The following is a 14,686-nucleotide window of genomic DNA, read 5'->3' on the forward strand; positions in this document are numbered from 1 at the left end:
ATTAAAGGTGTGTATCACCACACCCAGTGGTTAATTTTTATGTCAATTTGTCTAAGCTATGATGCCTAGATATTAGGCTAAAATATTGGTCTGGAATGTTGCTGCATTTTTAAATTGAAATTAACATTAAAATCAGTAGAAATGAGTAAAGCAGAGTACTGTTTCTAGTTCAGAGAGGCCTCTTCTAATGTACTTTTAACCAGAAAATGACAGCTCCTCAGAGGAAAGGGGAATTCTGCCAAGAGGCTGTCTCTAAATGTCAGCCGCAATGCCATCTTTTCCTTGGGTCTCCAGCCTGCCCACCTCCCCTGGAGATTTTGAACTTTCAAGCCTTCACAAGGCTGCACCAATTTCTGAAAATCTCTTTGTAGCCCTGTCTCTGTCTTCCCACACAAATTCATCCTATGGCTTTTCTGGAGAACCCTGACTCATGCACACAGTAAATGTTTGAAAAGCTCTATAGTTAAGATTTGAAAAAATATTTTTTATCAACTGTTTAACCCAGGGTTTTCCCAGTTTACTTAACCATGAAACCTTTTCTTACATGATACATATATCTTAAAAAAACATAGCTTGGAATGTGCATTTCTCAAGACCCTACCTTAGATAAATTTATCTGTAGCTTAGGTCAGCAATCCTGGACTGTTTCATTCAGAAACTAACAGCACAGGCTTCAGAACAAGAGACTCCACTTATTCTTCTGTTCATGGCATAAAAGAAAATAACTTTATGTTATCTGAGTGCAAAAGGTCCTCTGCGGAGCCAGTTTCACATGCAGTTGTGTCTAAGAAAAAAATATCTACTTGTGAAACGGGACCCATGGCTGTACTCTTGGAAAATGCTCTTTTACAAACAGCTTAGTCTACTTGGCTGCTATAACAAGATGCCATAAACTTGGTAGCTTATAAACAAGTTATTTCTCTCAGTTCGGGAAGCTGAGAAGTTCTAGGTCAACGTGCTGGCAGATTTGATGTCTATGAGGGCACAGTTTTGTGTTTGCAAATGGTCAAGTGGAACCTTCCAGCTTCTTCCTCTGGACCCAACAAGGAAAGTAAGACCACTTCCTCTTCTTTGGATTTCTCTCTCTCCCTCTCTCTTCCTTTCCCCCTTTCTCTGTCTCTCCCATCTCTCTTTGTCTCTCCTTGTCTCTCTCTTTCTTTTTCTGTCTCTCTCCCTCGTCCCACCCCTCTCTCTCTGTCTCCCTCATGCCTCTGTCTTTCTGTCTGTGTCTGTCTGAAAGAGTTATCTGGGTTTTATTCCATTTTGGTGGGAGAGAGCCGTGGAGCAGAATAGCTCATACACCCAGGAAGCAGGGAAGTGCCTGGGTTCCAGCTCCCACTGTTAGTCCACTCTGGCCCCTGACCATGGCCTGGTACTATTCACGTCCAAGAGGGGGCTTCTCCCCTTAGCTACTCTTCTCTGGAAGAAAATTCAGTCTGGTTTATAAGGACATTAGTGGCATGGGTGAAATCTTTGCCCTTGTGATCTAACCACCTCCCCAAATAATTTTCACATATGAATTTGGGGCAGCCACAAATATCAAGAGCACAGATAGCCACAGGTCAGAGCAGATATGTGGAACTATCATCCATTGCAGTATAATTAGCACATGATAGGGTATGAATAGCAGGTCGTCTAACAAGAAAAGCAGATACCCATGCCTATTTTCTCTCCTATTTTCCCTTGAGTGTGTTTCCAGAAATGGTTCTCACTAACCCAACTCATCCTTCTGATTTTATGCTACAAGCCATGTCCTTCAGATATTCTTTTGCATCCGTATACCCTTCCAAACCAGGCAAGCCTGCAAACCTCTCTCTCCTGCAAAATGTACCCAGATATCCTGGACTCAGCATCATTTTTTAAAAAAATTAATGCCTATAGGGTAGGGCATGGTGGTGCTCACCTTTAATCCTAGCACTCAGAAGGCAGAGATAGAAGGATCGCTGTGAGTTCAAGGCCACCCTGTGACTACATAATGAATTCCAGGTCAGCCTGGGCTATAGTGAGACCTTACCTCAAAAAAAAAAAAAAAAAAAAAAACCTCCCCTTAATTAATGCCCATATTTCTTATAAGACTTAAGTTCTATGAGACTATCAGAGCTTAGAACACAATATATTAGCATATAGCCCCTCAGCCTGGGGAGACAGCTCAGTTGGCAAAGTGCTGAGTTCCACCTCTGGTTCCCACATAGAAATACTGAGCATGGTGTCTATAATCCCAGCACTTGGGAGGTAGAAACTGGCAGATAATCCCTGAGTGAACTGGCCAGCCAGTCTGTCTTCATTGGTGAGCTTCCGGCCAATGGGAGACCCTGCCTCAGAGGGGATAGTTGGTGTTTCAGGGGATGACGCCCAACACCATCTTCTGGCCTCCACATGCAGACACACCTGCACACACACTCACCTCTCCTCACATGAACACACACACACAGAGACACATACACGCATTAAGAAAAACGTAAGAATGTAGCCCCCCCCCCAAGGTTATTGATGTTCTAAGCTAAGTTAAAGGAAGTCACCAACAGCCCTGTGCAGAAACAGGATAGAGTCTCTTTGGCCTTCTCCTGCCCCACAAGCCAGCAGTAAAATAGCATTCCCTTGGCCTTGCTTGATGGCAGTGGTCCACAAAACCTGGGAAGGTGAGTCTCTGACCTTCTCTCTCCATTCTGCCCCAAAGACTCTCATGTGTCAAGGATCCTGCCAATGCCAGATGGGAGAAATGCCCATATGTGGGAACTCCATAAAGAATTCAAACAGAGCTTACCAACTCCCTCTTGAGTATGACCATTCACTCACACTCTTCTAATTTCCAGTCACACGTATGCATGACTAGTCATAAAAACATAATCTCCCCTGGGCCTTTGGCACTTATTTCTTTTTTGTGGCAGTCATGGGACATTCACCTTGGGCCTTGCACATGATAGTCACATACCCTACCACTGAGCTACCCTCCCAGCCCAAGGCATTCATGGGACAAGCCTCCCCTGCCAGGAAAACCTGACATTAAATAAATTTGTTATGGTTTTCTTATGAATTTGTCTTCTGTTATGGGAGCCTTGGCCTTAACCCTTGCCATGGGTGAGGAGAAGTTAGATCCCATCTTCCTCGAACTACCGAGGGGCCACTTCCATCCTGCACAAGATGGACCCATCACAACCCTAGAATCTGGTGAGCAGGGGAACCCCAGGTGAAAACAAAGGATTGAAGGGTGCTTCCAAGTGTCCTCATCATCCATATAAATAACTCTCTCTGTAGCTAAATCAGCATGCTTCCCTGCCGTGAGGTCTCTTAAGGAGCCTGCCCCTTTAACCTTGCAAACTGTGCTCTGAGAGCCCGTGGAGTGCTCACAAGAGCTTGTACAACTATGTAGGCACACACACACAACCACACACACACACACACACACACACACACACACACCCCTATACATTCACTTACACTGTCAACTAAAAAATGACAGAAATGAGTAATTACACACAAGCACGGTGGTACGGTCAGTGATGGGGAGAGGAAGCAGTTGGTTGGGGAAGGCGGGAGGCTGAATCCAATTACAGATGTATCATTTTTCTGGGTCAAGTAGAATTGTGCAAAAGTTTTCAGACCTATAAAAAGAAAAGCAGAGGTTCAACCCTAATCCTAGCACTGGTTCCTCTCCCGCAGCTGCCTTGTGCGCAGCCCGGCACGCCGCACACACTGCCAAGGGGCGCAGCCTGCGGCTAGTGTCACTGGGAACAAAAGGATTATGGGAAATGATGCACGGGGGTGGTAGGGCTGGAGGGATGGTTCAGCTCCCCAAACGTGTCTGCCCAAGTCTGATTCCCCAGCACCCATATGAAGCCAGATAAACAAAGTAGCACATGTGTCTTGAATTTGTTCTGGTGTGCCTCTCTCTCTCTCTCTCTCTCTCTCTCTCTCTCTCTCTCCCCTCACAAATAAATGCGTATTTTAAAATAATGATGCATTAGCACATGGGCTTTTGTTTTACAAAACTTGGTCTAGCATTTGGTGGGGGGGGGGGATGAGGGTGGCGTGAGTCAGTGCGAGACCTGGGGGTACTTACTCTTCAGACCGTCAGCTATTCCACACATTCCTCCTTTGTAGGAAGAGACCAGGGTAGTAAGGTTCGGGAAGCTGACATAGCTTTGCCCTTTTTTCAGCCCTCCCTTTGTGTTATGGGACTCAGCATGACACCATCTTGAAATCATAGCAGCTGTGATCACTGGAATAAGACCCTCCCAATACTGAGACCACTAACATTCCCATGGCTCACAAGCCCCTCTTTCCTGAGGATATATAAAGGGTGAACGATCATTGGGAAACTCTTTACTGGCATAGCTGCCCATAAGGTGCCCACGTGCCTGGAAGTAACCCCTCAGCTGTGTTCCTATAAGTCACCTCAGTAACTTCCACTGGCTCACCAAGCTGGACTTGAGAGGAATCGTTGTTTCTGGCTGTCATTACCCTCTCCGGGGTGGGTAGAAATAGGCCACCCAGGAAAGATACATCTATAAGGCTGCCTTTGACTCCACTTCCTTCACCCTCAGCCATCACTCTACAGGCAAATTTTGGATAAGACAAAGATACCACAAGGCTGGGGAGACAGCTCAGGGAATAAAGCCCTTCTTCTCACGCTTGAGTACTTGAGGTCAGATTCCCAGATGCAATGGAAAAGCTGGAAGCAGTGGTGGGCTTCAGCAATCTCCGAATGCCGACAAGGAGAAGGGAGACAGAGACAAGAGGATTCCCTGGAAGTTCTCAGACCAGCTTGCCTGGAAAACTGAGAAGTGAATGAGACCCTTCCTCAAACGAGGTGGAAAGTAAGGACTGACTTCCATGCACACATGTTGTGGCACAAGGGTCTACATTCACACACATACTCACACGGAAAATAATAATAATAATAAATAATTATGATAACAAAGATGTTATCAATCCTTGGCATGGTCTTGGGCAGCCAAGCCTGGGGGTATTAAGGCAATTATTTGCTTTCCCTAAATGATCTTGTGGTAGGTTGACTGTCCCCCCAATAGACTCAGGTGTTTTTAATAAAAAAGCTTTTCTCCACCTGCCTGGCTGGAGGTGTCACTGGGGGGTGTGGATCTGATTTCTACCCCAAAATATACAGAGTGCTTTCACTCTGCCACGGTTTCCTGCTGTTTGCCTTCCAGTTTTTTGCTTTTGCTTGTGGTTCTGGTGGTGGTTGTGGCTCTCTGCTTGGATCTATGCAAGGGGACCAGCCTCTTTTGCCATTGTGGAACTTCCCCTGGATCTGTAAGCTTCAAATAAATCCCTTCCTCCATAAACCATGTCTGGTTTGGAAGTTCATCCTAACAGCATGGAGCTGCTGCAGCAGACCTTCTATCTTCTTCCTGTGGAGTGTTCCAGCTGATGAAGAGTTCAACCGTGAACCGTGGTACCGACAAGGGGAACCGACACCCGCCCCATCCTCCTCCCCACACTGAGGGAAAGCCGTGCTAGGAATTTGTTAAGTATGAAAAACAAATTTCACAGTTTCAAAAACCTAAACTCCCTAATACAAAGCTTGATGGTTGGTACAAAAAAAGGATTGAATCACAGGGGTATCTTATTTACTAAACTGTGGGGACGATTTAAAAAAAGATAGAGAGCCTGCTTACAGGGCACCATGCAGGCACATTGTTGATCGTGCTCCAATTAGTGTGAGGCTGTGTGTTAAACTGAATTGCTTTTCTTTAACGTGATCTAGTAATCAAAAGACAAGATGCTTTTGATCAAGAAGGACTCTCCAGACATCCTGTACTACCAATGAAAGCAGGTATTTGAAGATGCCAAACAGGGTTGGAGCTAAAAGGCAAGGTCAGGGGCCACAGAGAGATGTCCTGAGCACCATACTGTGTGATGGTCCACCCAGGGCCTAACGTATTCTGCGCCATTGCCAAACAGAGGAAGATAACAGTAGAAGCCACCAGATGCCAGAAAAACCAAGACGCAAAATCAACCTTGAGCATCCTAATTAGACTGGGTTTTTTGTTTGTTTGTTTTGTTTTGGTCATTTGAGAGTCACCTCTACTTAAAATCCCTGGCTTCAGAGAGCCTTATTGCTTTAATACGCAAATCTACTAAAATTCTTCAACTGACTGATGAAATCCCTGTCAGTAATTTTTTTTCTTTGTGGGTTAGGGAGGGGAAAAAAACTCAATGCATGAGTCTATTTGAAATCATTTTGAATTTTAATCATAGCAAATGTGTTTTAACAGTAGTCATAAAATTAACATTACCACATATACAAAGGACGAGACACCAGTTTGGCATACAAAAATACCATATATTAAAATTGGGGCCATTGGAAAAACTCAGGAGTAGCTAAGACACCATCTATCACAGAGAGAGCAAGCATGAATGCTTTTAAGACAGTCGGATTGATGAACAGCAGCTTGGTACCCTCTTTACGAAGTCAGTATTTGGCAACATTTGGACAATAATTTCTACGCGGCCTAGCAGCTCATTTACCTGTAGGGAGATTTGGCTCTTGAAAAGAAAAGCTCCTAAAATAAATAACTCACATAATTGTACGCAAAACATGAAGAACTGGAGTCAAAAGCCTGGGCACAGCATTCACCTCCCCATTCCACGGCAGCAGTTTTCCAGAGTCCCCGGCGCCCCTGGGGCTGGAAGGACGAGAGGAGGCCTGGCCGCAAGCTCGTGGCTTCCACTGGGCGTCAACGACTGTCCCCAGGCAGAAGGCGGCTTGCATACGTATCACCATCAAGTGAGCCCAGCAGCAGCCGGCGATGGGGTAAATGCATACACTGGATGGCAACAACCTGGGCACACACCAAGACTCTCTTTCATTCATTTCCCAGCAGTAGTTAAGTGCAGTCCTCAAGTCAGGGAAAAGCCCATGGAGTTAGGGACGCTCTGCGCAGGATCCACGCGTACTGACTCAGGCGCCAACGCTGACACGTGAGGGCATTGCTGACCCAACACAAGACCACTGCAGAGGACGAGGGGACAGACAGGACTCCCCTGCCACTCTTCCTTCCGCTGAGAGCATGCCCTGTGTGTCTTGGGCTTCAGCATTCTGAACAAGTAGTCCCCGTGAGGATGGCAAGCCAGGCTGAATGAGGTCATTCCAGATGCTGTCCATGGTTCCTGCAGTAACTGACCTAAAGTGCCTGTCATCTCTTGCAACTGTAACCCCATTACAAATATCCCTTCCCTCGGCAAGCATCCCTTCAGCCCCCGGGGCATATCTGCCTAGCTGCTCAGGGCCCAGAGCTATGTCTGTCTCGCCCATGACTCTCCTTAATAGTGGGCTGTGTCTGAGCCCAGGCACTCAACACAGTGTAACCAACAGCTACTGCCCTCTCTCACTATTCAAATAAAGATAACACAGGGTACCAACCTGTTTCCCCTTTCCTTCCAGTCCACACTCCCATGCCACCAATATATCCAACCACCTACCTCTGTACTGTCAAAAAGCAAATGCCAACTTGAAAATGAGGCTGTCCCTTTGCAAAACTCTTTGCTTGAATAAGGCAATCTCATACCACGGAGATTACAGGCAACTTTCCTGTGGGTTACCAGTCCTACATCTAATGGCGAATTTAGAACAGTGATCCGAGAAAACAGGAGGTGATATGAAAACCCCTCTCCCAAAAAAGAAAAAGAAAACTCATGTTGTTGGGGACTCTCAAGAGGCCCCTGAGTACTTCCCTGTACTGATTGTCCTTAAAAATATCACAATATGGGGAGTATCAAAAACCTTAAGATAGACTAGAACCCAGCTAACAAGACGAGTGTTTTCAAGTACCACTACGTCGTAAGTGAGATCCGCAAGGGGATGCCCCCGGCAGTGACTCGGGGGAAACAAAGAAATCAAAAGACCACTGGTCACAGTGTGTATGGAGACTCGTGCAAAGATGGAAGCCGCCCTACAGGAGTTCGGGAATCAGGCTCCACCCTCTTGACACCTTCAGCAGAGACAACAACTAAGCTATTTCAAAGACAGAGAATTAATAAATAGGTAGCCCCACCCTGCAAGGTACCTCGGTGACGCAAACGTTCCAACAACATGTACACAGTAAAACCCACCTCTTCACACATTGGAGGAGTCTGAAGCGTTTAAACATACACACACCACTGAAGTTGGTTGGACATTATAACATATGGAGTTCATAGCAACTGTTCAACAATTGACACCCAAATTCAACATTTTGTAGTCCACAAATAGGAAAGACTAACAACATCTGCTACTTTATTTTTTAACTCCAAATACATTGCTAAATTCTGTGTGTATATACACTTAGTAAATCAACTGTGTCAGGAAAAAAATAAATCAATGGCTTGAATTTCCACTTAATCTTTAGAAGTGTGTCAGCTTGAAATAGACATCATGACAGAATTACCTGACTAGCTCATTGACTAGCTCATTCTTCTTGGAGCGTCTGTTCTCGTGCAGATTGCCTTGTGGGTGACGTGTTATTGAGAATAACAGAATACCTTCATCTAGGTCGAGAATCCAAATGGACCAACCCTTCCGGTGTGGAAACAGATGCCTCCGCAGTTGGTGGCATCATGTTTCTAATGAAAGAGTGAAACTCGAATCTTTTGCAGGTTAACCATGCCCCACCAATAATAACCTTTACCCTTCTAACTTTCTTACATCTAAAAAATAAAATCATCTGGCAGACACAAAGATTTAAAAATGTGAAGAAAAGCTCATGAGAACAGCCTTCCCTGTTGAGCAGTCTTAGCATTAAAAATCCCAACATGATTCTGCTGCATTAATATAAATAAGTTTGATTTACATTACATTTGGGAAGCAATGAAAAAGCAAACTAAGCAATTTTGACACAGCATAATTTTGTTTTCTTTTGTTTTTCAGACAAAGGAGTGAAAACTCTTTAAATCAAAAATCTAGACTAGAATAAATGCCAGGCTACCAGTAAGAAACTGGCTGATCTTTATATGAAAATATACCCCAAACTGAACTTTCTGCTTCCCTTACTTAAAAAACATTTTGAGTAGCTTTAAGAACCTTCCACTCTTTACATTTTGTTGGGCAATGTTTTTCTTAAACCATTAAAAGCATGTAAAAAGTGCCTTCGTGCAAGGCTTTAAATCTTCAAGTCTTTTCATGGTAACTCGAATTTAAAAAGGAAAAAGAATAAAACAATGTCAATCTCACTCTAAAAAATAATACCACATCTTAGCCTGGCATCTGAAGCAAATGATATTCACATATGCCCATATGCCCACAGCAAGTACAATGAGAAGCTGGCTGACTTCAAGGGCAAAGAAAAATGCTCTGAACACGGTAAACGTGCTTGCTCTTAGATTTTACGCCTTCCCAACGCAGCGGATGGAGTTTGGGTAAGACATCAGAAGTGAACGGGGATTTCATCAGGCTTCTGTTTATTTGTTTGTTTATTTTTTCTGTAACATTTACTTTTTTTTGGCCACAAGACCCTAAACACAATTTCACAGCACAAGTCATGCATAGCTTGCAAGTCAAACATTTTTACAGATACTGCCTAACTACAAATTTTGGACAATAGATTCACATGCAGCTAGTGGTCCCAGAAAAGGGGCTTATTAAAGCACTCTTCAAGCTTCACTGGCCATTCCTTGGTCCCAAATGTCTTAGAAATAAACACCAAATGACAATTACTAAATTTTTACTGTTGCATTGGACACTGCGTACTTTCCAAAGCCCAGAAAGGAATTTCTTTCCTTTTTTTTTTTTTTCCTAATAAATGTTACTAACCCCCAAACTTTCTCTTGCCCTCACAATAAATTTTATAAATCTCTTGATGACCTCAGCCAATGTGGTAGCCACAGCCATATGGGGCTATTTAAGTAACTTAAAATTAAATAAAGTTTAAAAGCTGATTCTTTTGTAACCCACATTTAAGCACCTAACAGCCAGTGTGGCTGTGACTACGCTCCTGGACCACACAGGATGTAGAACATTTCCATCATTCCATAAAGTTCTATCAATGGCTCTGATCTAGAAAATTCCCAGGGCTGTACCAGTGTGCAGCTGAAACTCCAGGGGACCCACTCTGTAGGTCCTGCACAACATTAAACTTAATTATATTTTTAAAGAAAATACCACAGAGCATCCAGACCATAGAGCATGGCCCGAGCTCAGAACCAACTTGACTTTTCCTCACAACTTATGCCCCAGGTCAATGTACAAAAATTTTGCAAAGACAATGTTTTTGAGTGTGGCATACTTGTCTCTACCTAACAAAGTAAGCATTCCCTTTGCTCAGGTCAAGATCATTAATAAGGAAGGAAATTCATGCTGCATATAGGGTTACTATTTACACAACACTCACGGACCTTTACGTGTGGGGCGGGGAAGGGGTCCTGACCAGTATTTTACAGTTTTAAAAATTCAAATCGCATGGCTTTCTTTCAACGTCCATACTCATTCATAATCAATGTTCCTTTCAGTCCCCAGAGAGGAAGCTGGCTAAAATGAAGTGAACCTACAAAGTCACCCTCGAACCGACCGCTGATGGAGCTACGGTCACATGTGGACAGGGAACAGGTCAGCGCTGGGAGGGAAAGACAGGACCCAGCAGCGCACGGGGCTTAAGGCCGAGTGAGGAGCTACACCCCCCACCCCCCGGGCCTTATGCCTTCGTCTGCAAAACGAGGCACCGCGTGGGAGGGGGCACTGCTTTCAGTTCTAACTTCTGTGCTTGCCACTCGTCCTGAGATGCCACTGTCAGCTCTAGCTGCTCGGGTCACAAGAAGTACATAGGTCGTTAGTGTTGTGGGGACGGTGGACGAGCCAGAGCAACGGGGTGTAAAATAAAGTGATAACATCGTTAGACCTGCATGAATTCTATCCGGCACGCTGATATATCCCCCCCCCCACTCTCTCTCAGAATGCACATCCTAACAAGCGAACAGGCAGACTTTAGGTAGAGTCCATTGAAGCAGTTTTAACTAATATATCTTACAGCAAACACACACACACACGCAAATTCTGGTTTGAGTTCATATTGTTACGTTATAAGATCAAGAACCTACCAGAGAGCTGACTGATTTCTACTGCGTCACTGCAGTTCTGACAGAGGAGTGTTTGTAGGTAAAAGTTTTGGTCGACTTTTATTTTTTTTTTTAACCCTACAGCTTGGTGCTAAGAAACATAGAATCATCACATATAATAGTGTCTATATATAACCTACTGAGGAATAGACTCTACCACATATGGTTACACTACAGGATCAGTCATTTCACACTATACAGAAAGGAATGCAGATATCTCTGACAAAATTAATTTAAATGTGGCCTGGTGTAAAATCACGAGGGTAAAGTCCATTTGAAATGCAGCGTTTCTACTGCAACATTTCTGGGTGGTTCCCCCTCTAAGAGAAATTGGGTCAGGCATGCTTGACAGCAGCCTAGGAGTTGAGAAACTGACATGAATCCAACAGTATATTACGTTACATAATAGAGGTTATAGTATTTGCCTAATATAATACTGAAATTATTAATTCCAAATAAATCCTAGATTATTTGTTGTACAATGCCCAATAGCTTACACAGGAAAATGGCATTTTAATCTAATTTCTAGTATGAGCCCTCAAACACATTTTCTAAAGGCATAACAAATCTGAAAGTTTTGAAAAGCCAGAGTTCATAATTTTACATTGAATTCTGAAGCCAATTAAGGGTTAGCTTTGCATTCTGGTTGTTACTTTGTTTTCACACTCACTCTGTCACCTCACTTCTGCATATTTTGTGCTGCTTGAAGGTAATACCTCACGTAATAGATTTAATAAAATGTCCCCATTTTACATTTTATAGCCTTGATATTTAGAACCCAACACTGCTCACCAGTGACATGTTTCTCCCATCCTTCCCACCGTTTTCAGGGATTTGAGGGAACGCAAAAATACATCTTGAAGAAGAGTCCCTGACACACAGCACTTGCTTCCTGGGTCCCCCAGCAGGAATAAAAGAGCTGTCAAACTCCTTCTGAGCAGTGCACCCCGGGAGAGAAGCGCATCGACCCAGTCTAGCAAATCTTTCTTCATGAGCCTACACACACCACGACACTCTTAAAAACAGCCCAGCATTCCAGAGGAACTGGCCCACTTACACTGGGAATGGGAGCTTGTTAATTGACCTTGTCACTTTTCACAACAAAAACATATTTTGACATACAAAAAAAAAAAAACATTTCCTTGTTTTTACCAACAAGTCTGAATGTCCATGGAACAATTCTTTCAAAACATAATCACGGGCTGTCTATTAAAATGCCCAACTGGGTGTATACTTGGTAAACAACACTGGTGGCTTTCACGAAACCCCAAACTGCAGGGCGGTGGGGGGGGGGGCACAAGCTGTTCTGGCACTCTGTGCCTTACGTATATACAGGTTAAGCACACAGAGGAGGATCAAGTGAACGCTGGGGTGACGTGTGGGAGACGCCCCACGAGGGAAGTCCAGGTGGCGACAAGACACCCAGTGTTTCAAGTGCTAAACTTGTTCATGCTCACAAAGTCTTTCTTCTCCAGGGATCCTTCTGGAAGGACTCAAACACCTGAGGTAAATCAAGTCACACACACACACACACACACACACACACACACAAATACACAGTATTTACATTTGTAAATTCTTATTCTGTGAGATGGCTTGAGAAAAAATTGGCATACAGGTTTCCTGTGGGATTAGGCATTTCTTGTTATTTCTTGGCGTATCGCTCCCCTATTGGGCTTTCAGCTCCATAAACATGTAGCGAGCTCTAATTACAAGTGAAGGGAAATGAAGGTGCCTGACAAAACACAGCACTTTGGAGACACTTGTTTAGATATTTTCTTCAAAAAAAATTCTCAACAGTCTGTTTCACTTATTTTGATTTCTGTGACATTCAACATATGAAAAGTCTTAGCAAATAAATGAGGACTGAGTTTCACTGAAAACAAACGAGAAAGCAAGGGAGCAGCACAGTGCGTCTTCACTGCATTTGTACAGAGATCTGAGGTTTGGTCCTACTTGCACACAGAGTCTCGGTTTGCACCTACCACCTACCACAGTTAGATATTACAATGTACCCACGTGCACAGTCACATCTAAGGAGATTATGTCTATCTCGGGACAGGATCTTGGAAAATCATAAATTACAGCCCATTGTTGAGTACGTGATAATGAGGAAACATGCATCTTCAAAGCCACCAACTCTCAAAACAATCCACCTCGTATCTTGTTGAGATCTCACCCTCCACCCTTGTCTTCTGGCTGGTGTGGCGGGGGATCAAGTGACAAAACCAGAGAGGTCAATGCTTGGCACCAAATGGTCAGTGTGTCCCCCCCCACACACACACACATGCATCTCCTCACTGGGATCCCATCACCAGCACCTGCTCACCCCCCTAAATAGGCACCCACAAAAGCCTTCCCTGCACGGGACTTCAACCACAGGATATCACAGTGAAGCGCTTAGAAATGCAGGACATGTTGTGGAGGACGATGCCCAGGAGGAAGACCAAGACACAGGCTACCAAGATAACAGTGCATACTCCGGACCAGGTAGAGCTTTTCACCACACCCCGTCTGTCTGGCTCCTCCTCCACAGCCTCCTGGGGACCCCCGCCCTGCAGAGGCTGCTGTTCAGCTGGGATGGTCACCACTGTGACAGACTTCTGCTGGTTCCCGGGCAGCAGGCGGCAGCCCATGTCTCCTGGCAGCAGCGTGCGCTCCTTGGTCATGGGCAGGGGCAGCATGTAGCACCCATTGCTGGGAAGTTTGATGAAGACTGGGGTGTGCTCGGATGTGTGCGGAATAGCAATGACAGCCAGGACCTCAGGGTCATCAGGCAGCTGTGACACAGAGAAGCCCGGGGGCAGCTTGGTGATGCCACGGCACCAGGGGCACCTCACGTCCTTCTGGCTTGTCCTCATCTGCTGGAGGCACACAGAGCAGCAGGTGTGTTTGCAATCCAGCAACTTCGGCCTCCGCCGGGGGCTATAATAATTGAAACAGATCTGACACTCCAACGGGGAATCCTGGGACAGTGTCTCCATCGTGGACCGAGAGCGAAGGGCAGGGACGAGAAGAACAGGGGAGGCTTGTTCTCAGAATATAGCAGTCTGTCTGTCTTTCCCAAATGTCACCAGCGGGTCGCCAAATTCACGAGCATTTAGCCTCGACAGATATGCTCATTTCTGAGGGAGAAAAATAAATGCAAAGAAAACGAATTAATTCATTCGAAGGAGTTGCCATGCTAATATCGTTAAAGGATTTATATCCTAGTTCTACAGTCTTGACCCTAGGTCAAAAGCATCAAAACTTCCACTTCTGAGACTGTAGGTTTCCTTTAATACTCAGTGGAGGTGAAGAAAAGTTCTCACACAACAAATATGCTACCTGTTCCTAAAGAGATGAATACTGGGCTGGAGAGATGGCTCAGCGGTTAAAGGCACTTGAAGCATGAAGACAGGGTATCGATGCCCCAGTGCCCACATAGAGTCGGATGTGTCCGGTGGCACATGCATGTGGAGTCCCACTTGGAGTGGCAGTAGGCATTAGCATGCCTATTCTCTCTCTCTTTCTGTCTCATAAATTAAAAAAAAAATTTTTTCAAAAAGAAATGGATACCTGCTCATTTCATAAAGAGTGCCATTTCTGTCTTTCATATGCTAGCAGGCCCTGGGGTGTCCTAAAATACACTGAGAAGCTC

At 44.7% G+C, this 14,686-nt stretch overlaps 1 protein-coding gene across 4 annotated transcripts in view; it reads right to left on the reverse strand.

Moving 5' to 3' along the window:
- Positions 1-6,190: 6,190 nt before the first annotated feature.
- Rnf152 (ring finger protein 152) overlaps positions 6,191-14,686 on the reverse strand; it is a 92,663-nt gene continuing 84,167 nt past the window's right edge. For all 4 annotated transcript variants that reach the window (XM_045134986.1, XM_045134984.1, XM_045134988.1 and 1 more), the window contains one exon: positions 6,191-14,171. In XM_045134986.1, the coding sequence (XP_044990921.1) occupies positions 13,419-14,030 (612 nt within the window). In that variant the 5' untranslated portion in view covers positions 14,031-14,171 and the 3' untranslated portion in view covers positions 6,191-13,418. The remainder of the gene's footprint in view (positions 14,172-14,686) is intronic.

The sequence above is a fragment of the Jaculus jaculus genome, chromosome 15 (genome assembly GCF_020740685.1).
Source record: "Jaculus jaculus isolate mJacJac1 chromosome 15, mJacJac1.mat.Y.cur, whole genome shotgun sequence".
In the NCBI taxonomy this organism is placed as follows: Eukaryota; Metazoa; Chordata; class Mammalia; order Rodentia; family Dipodidae; genus Jaculus; species Jaculus jaculus.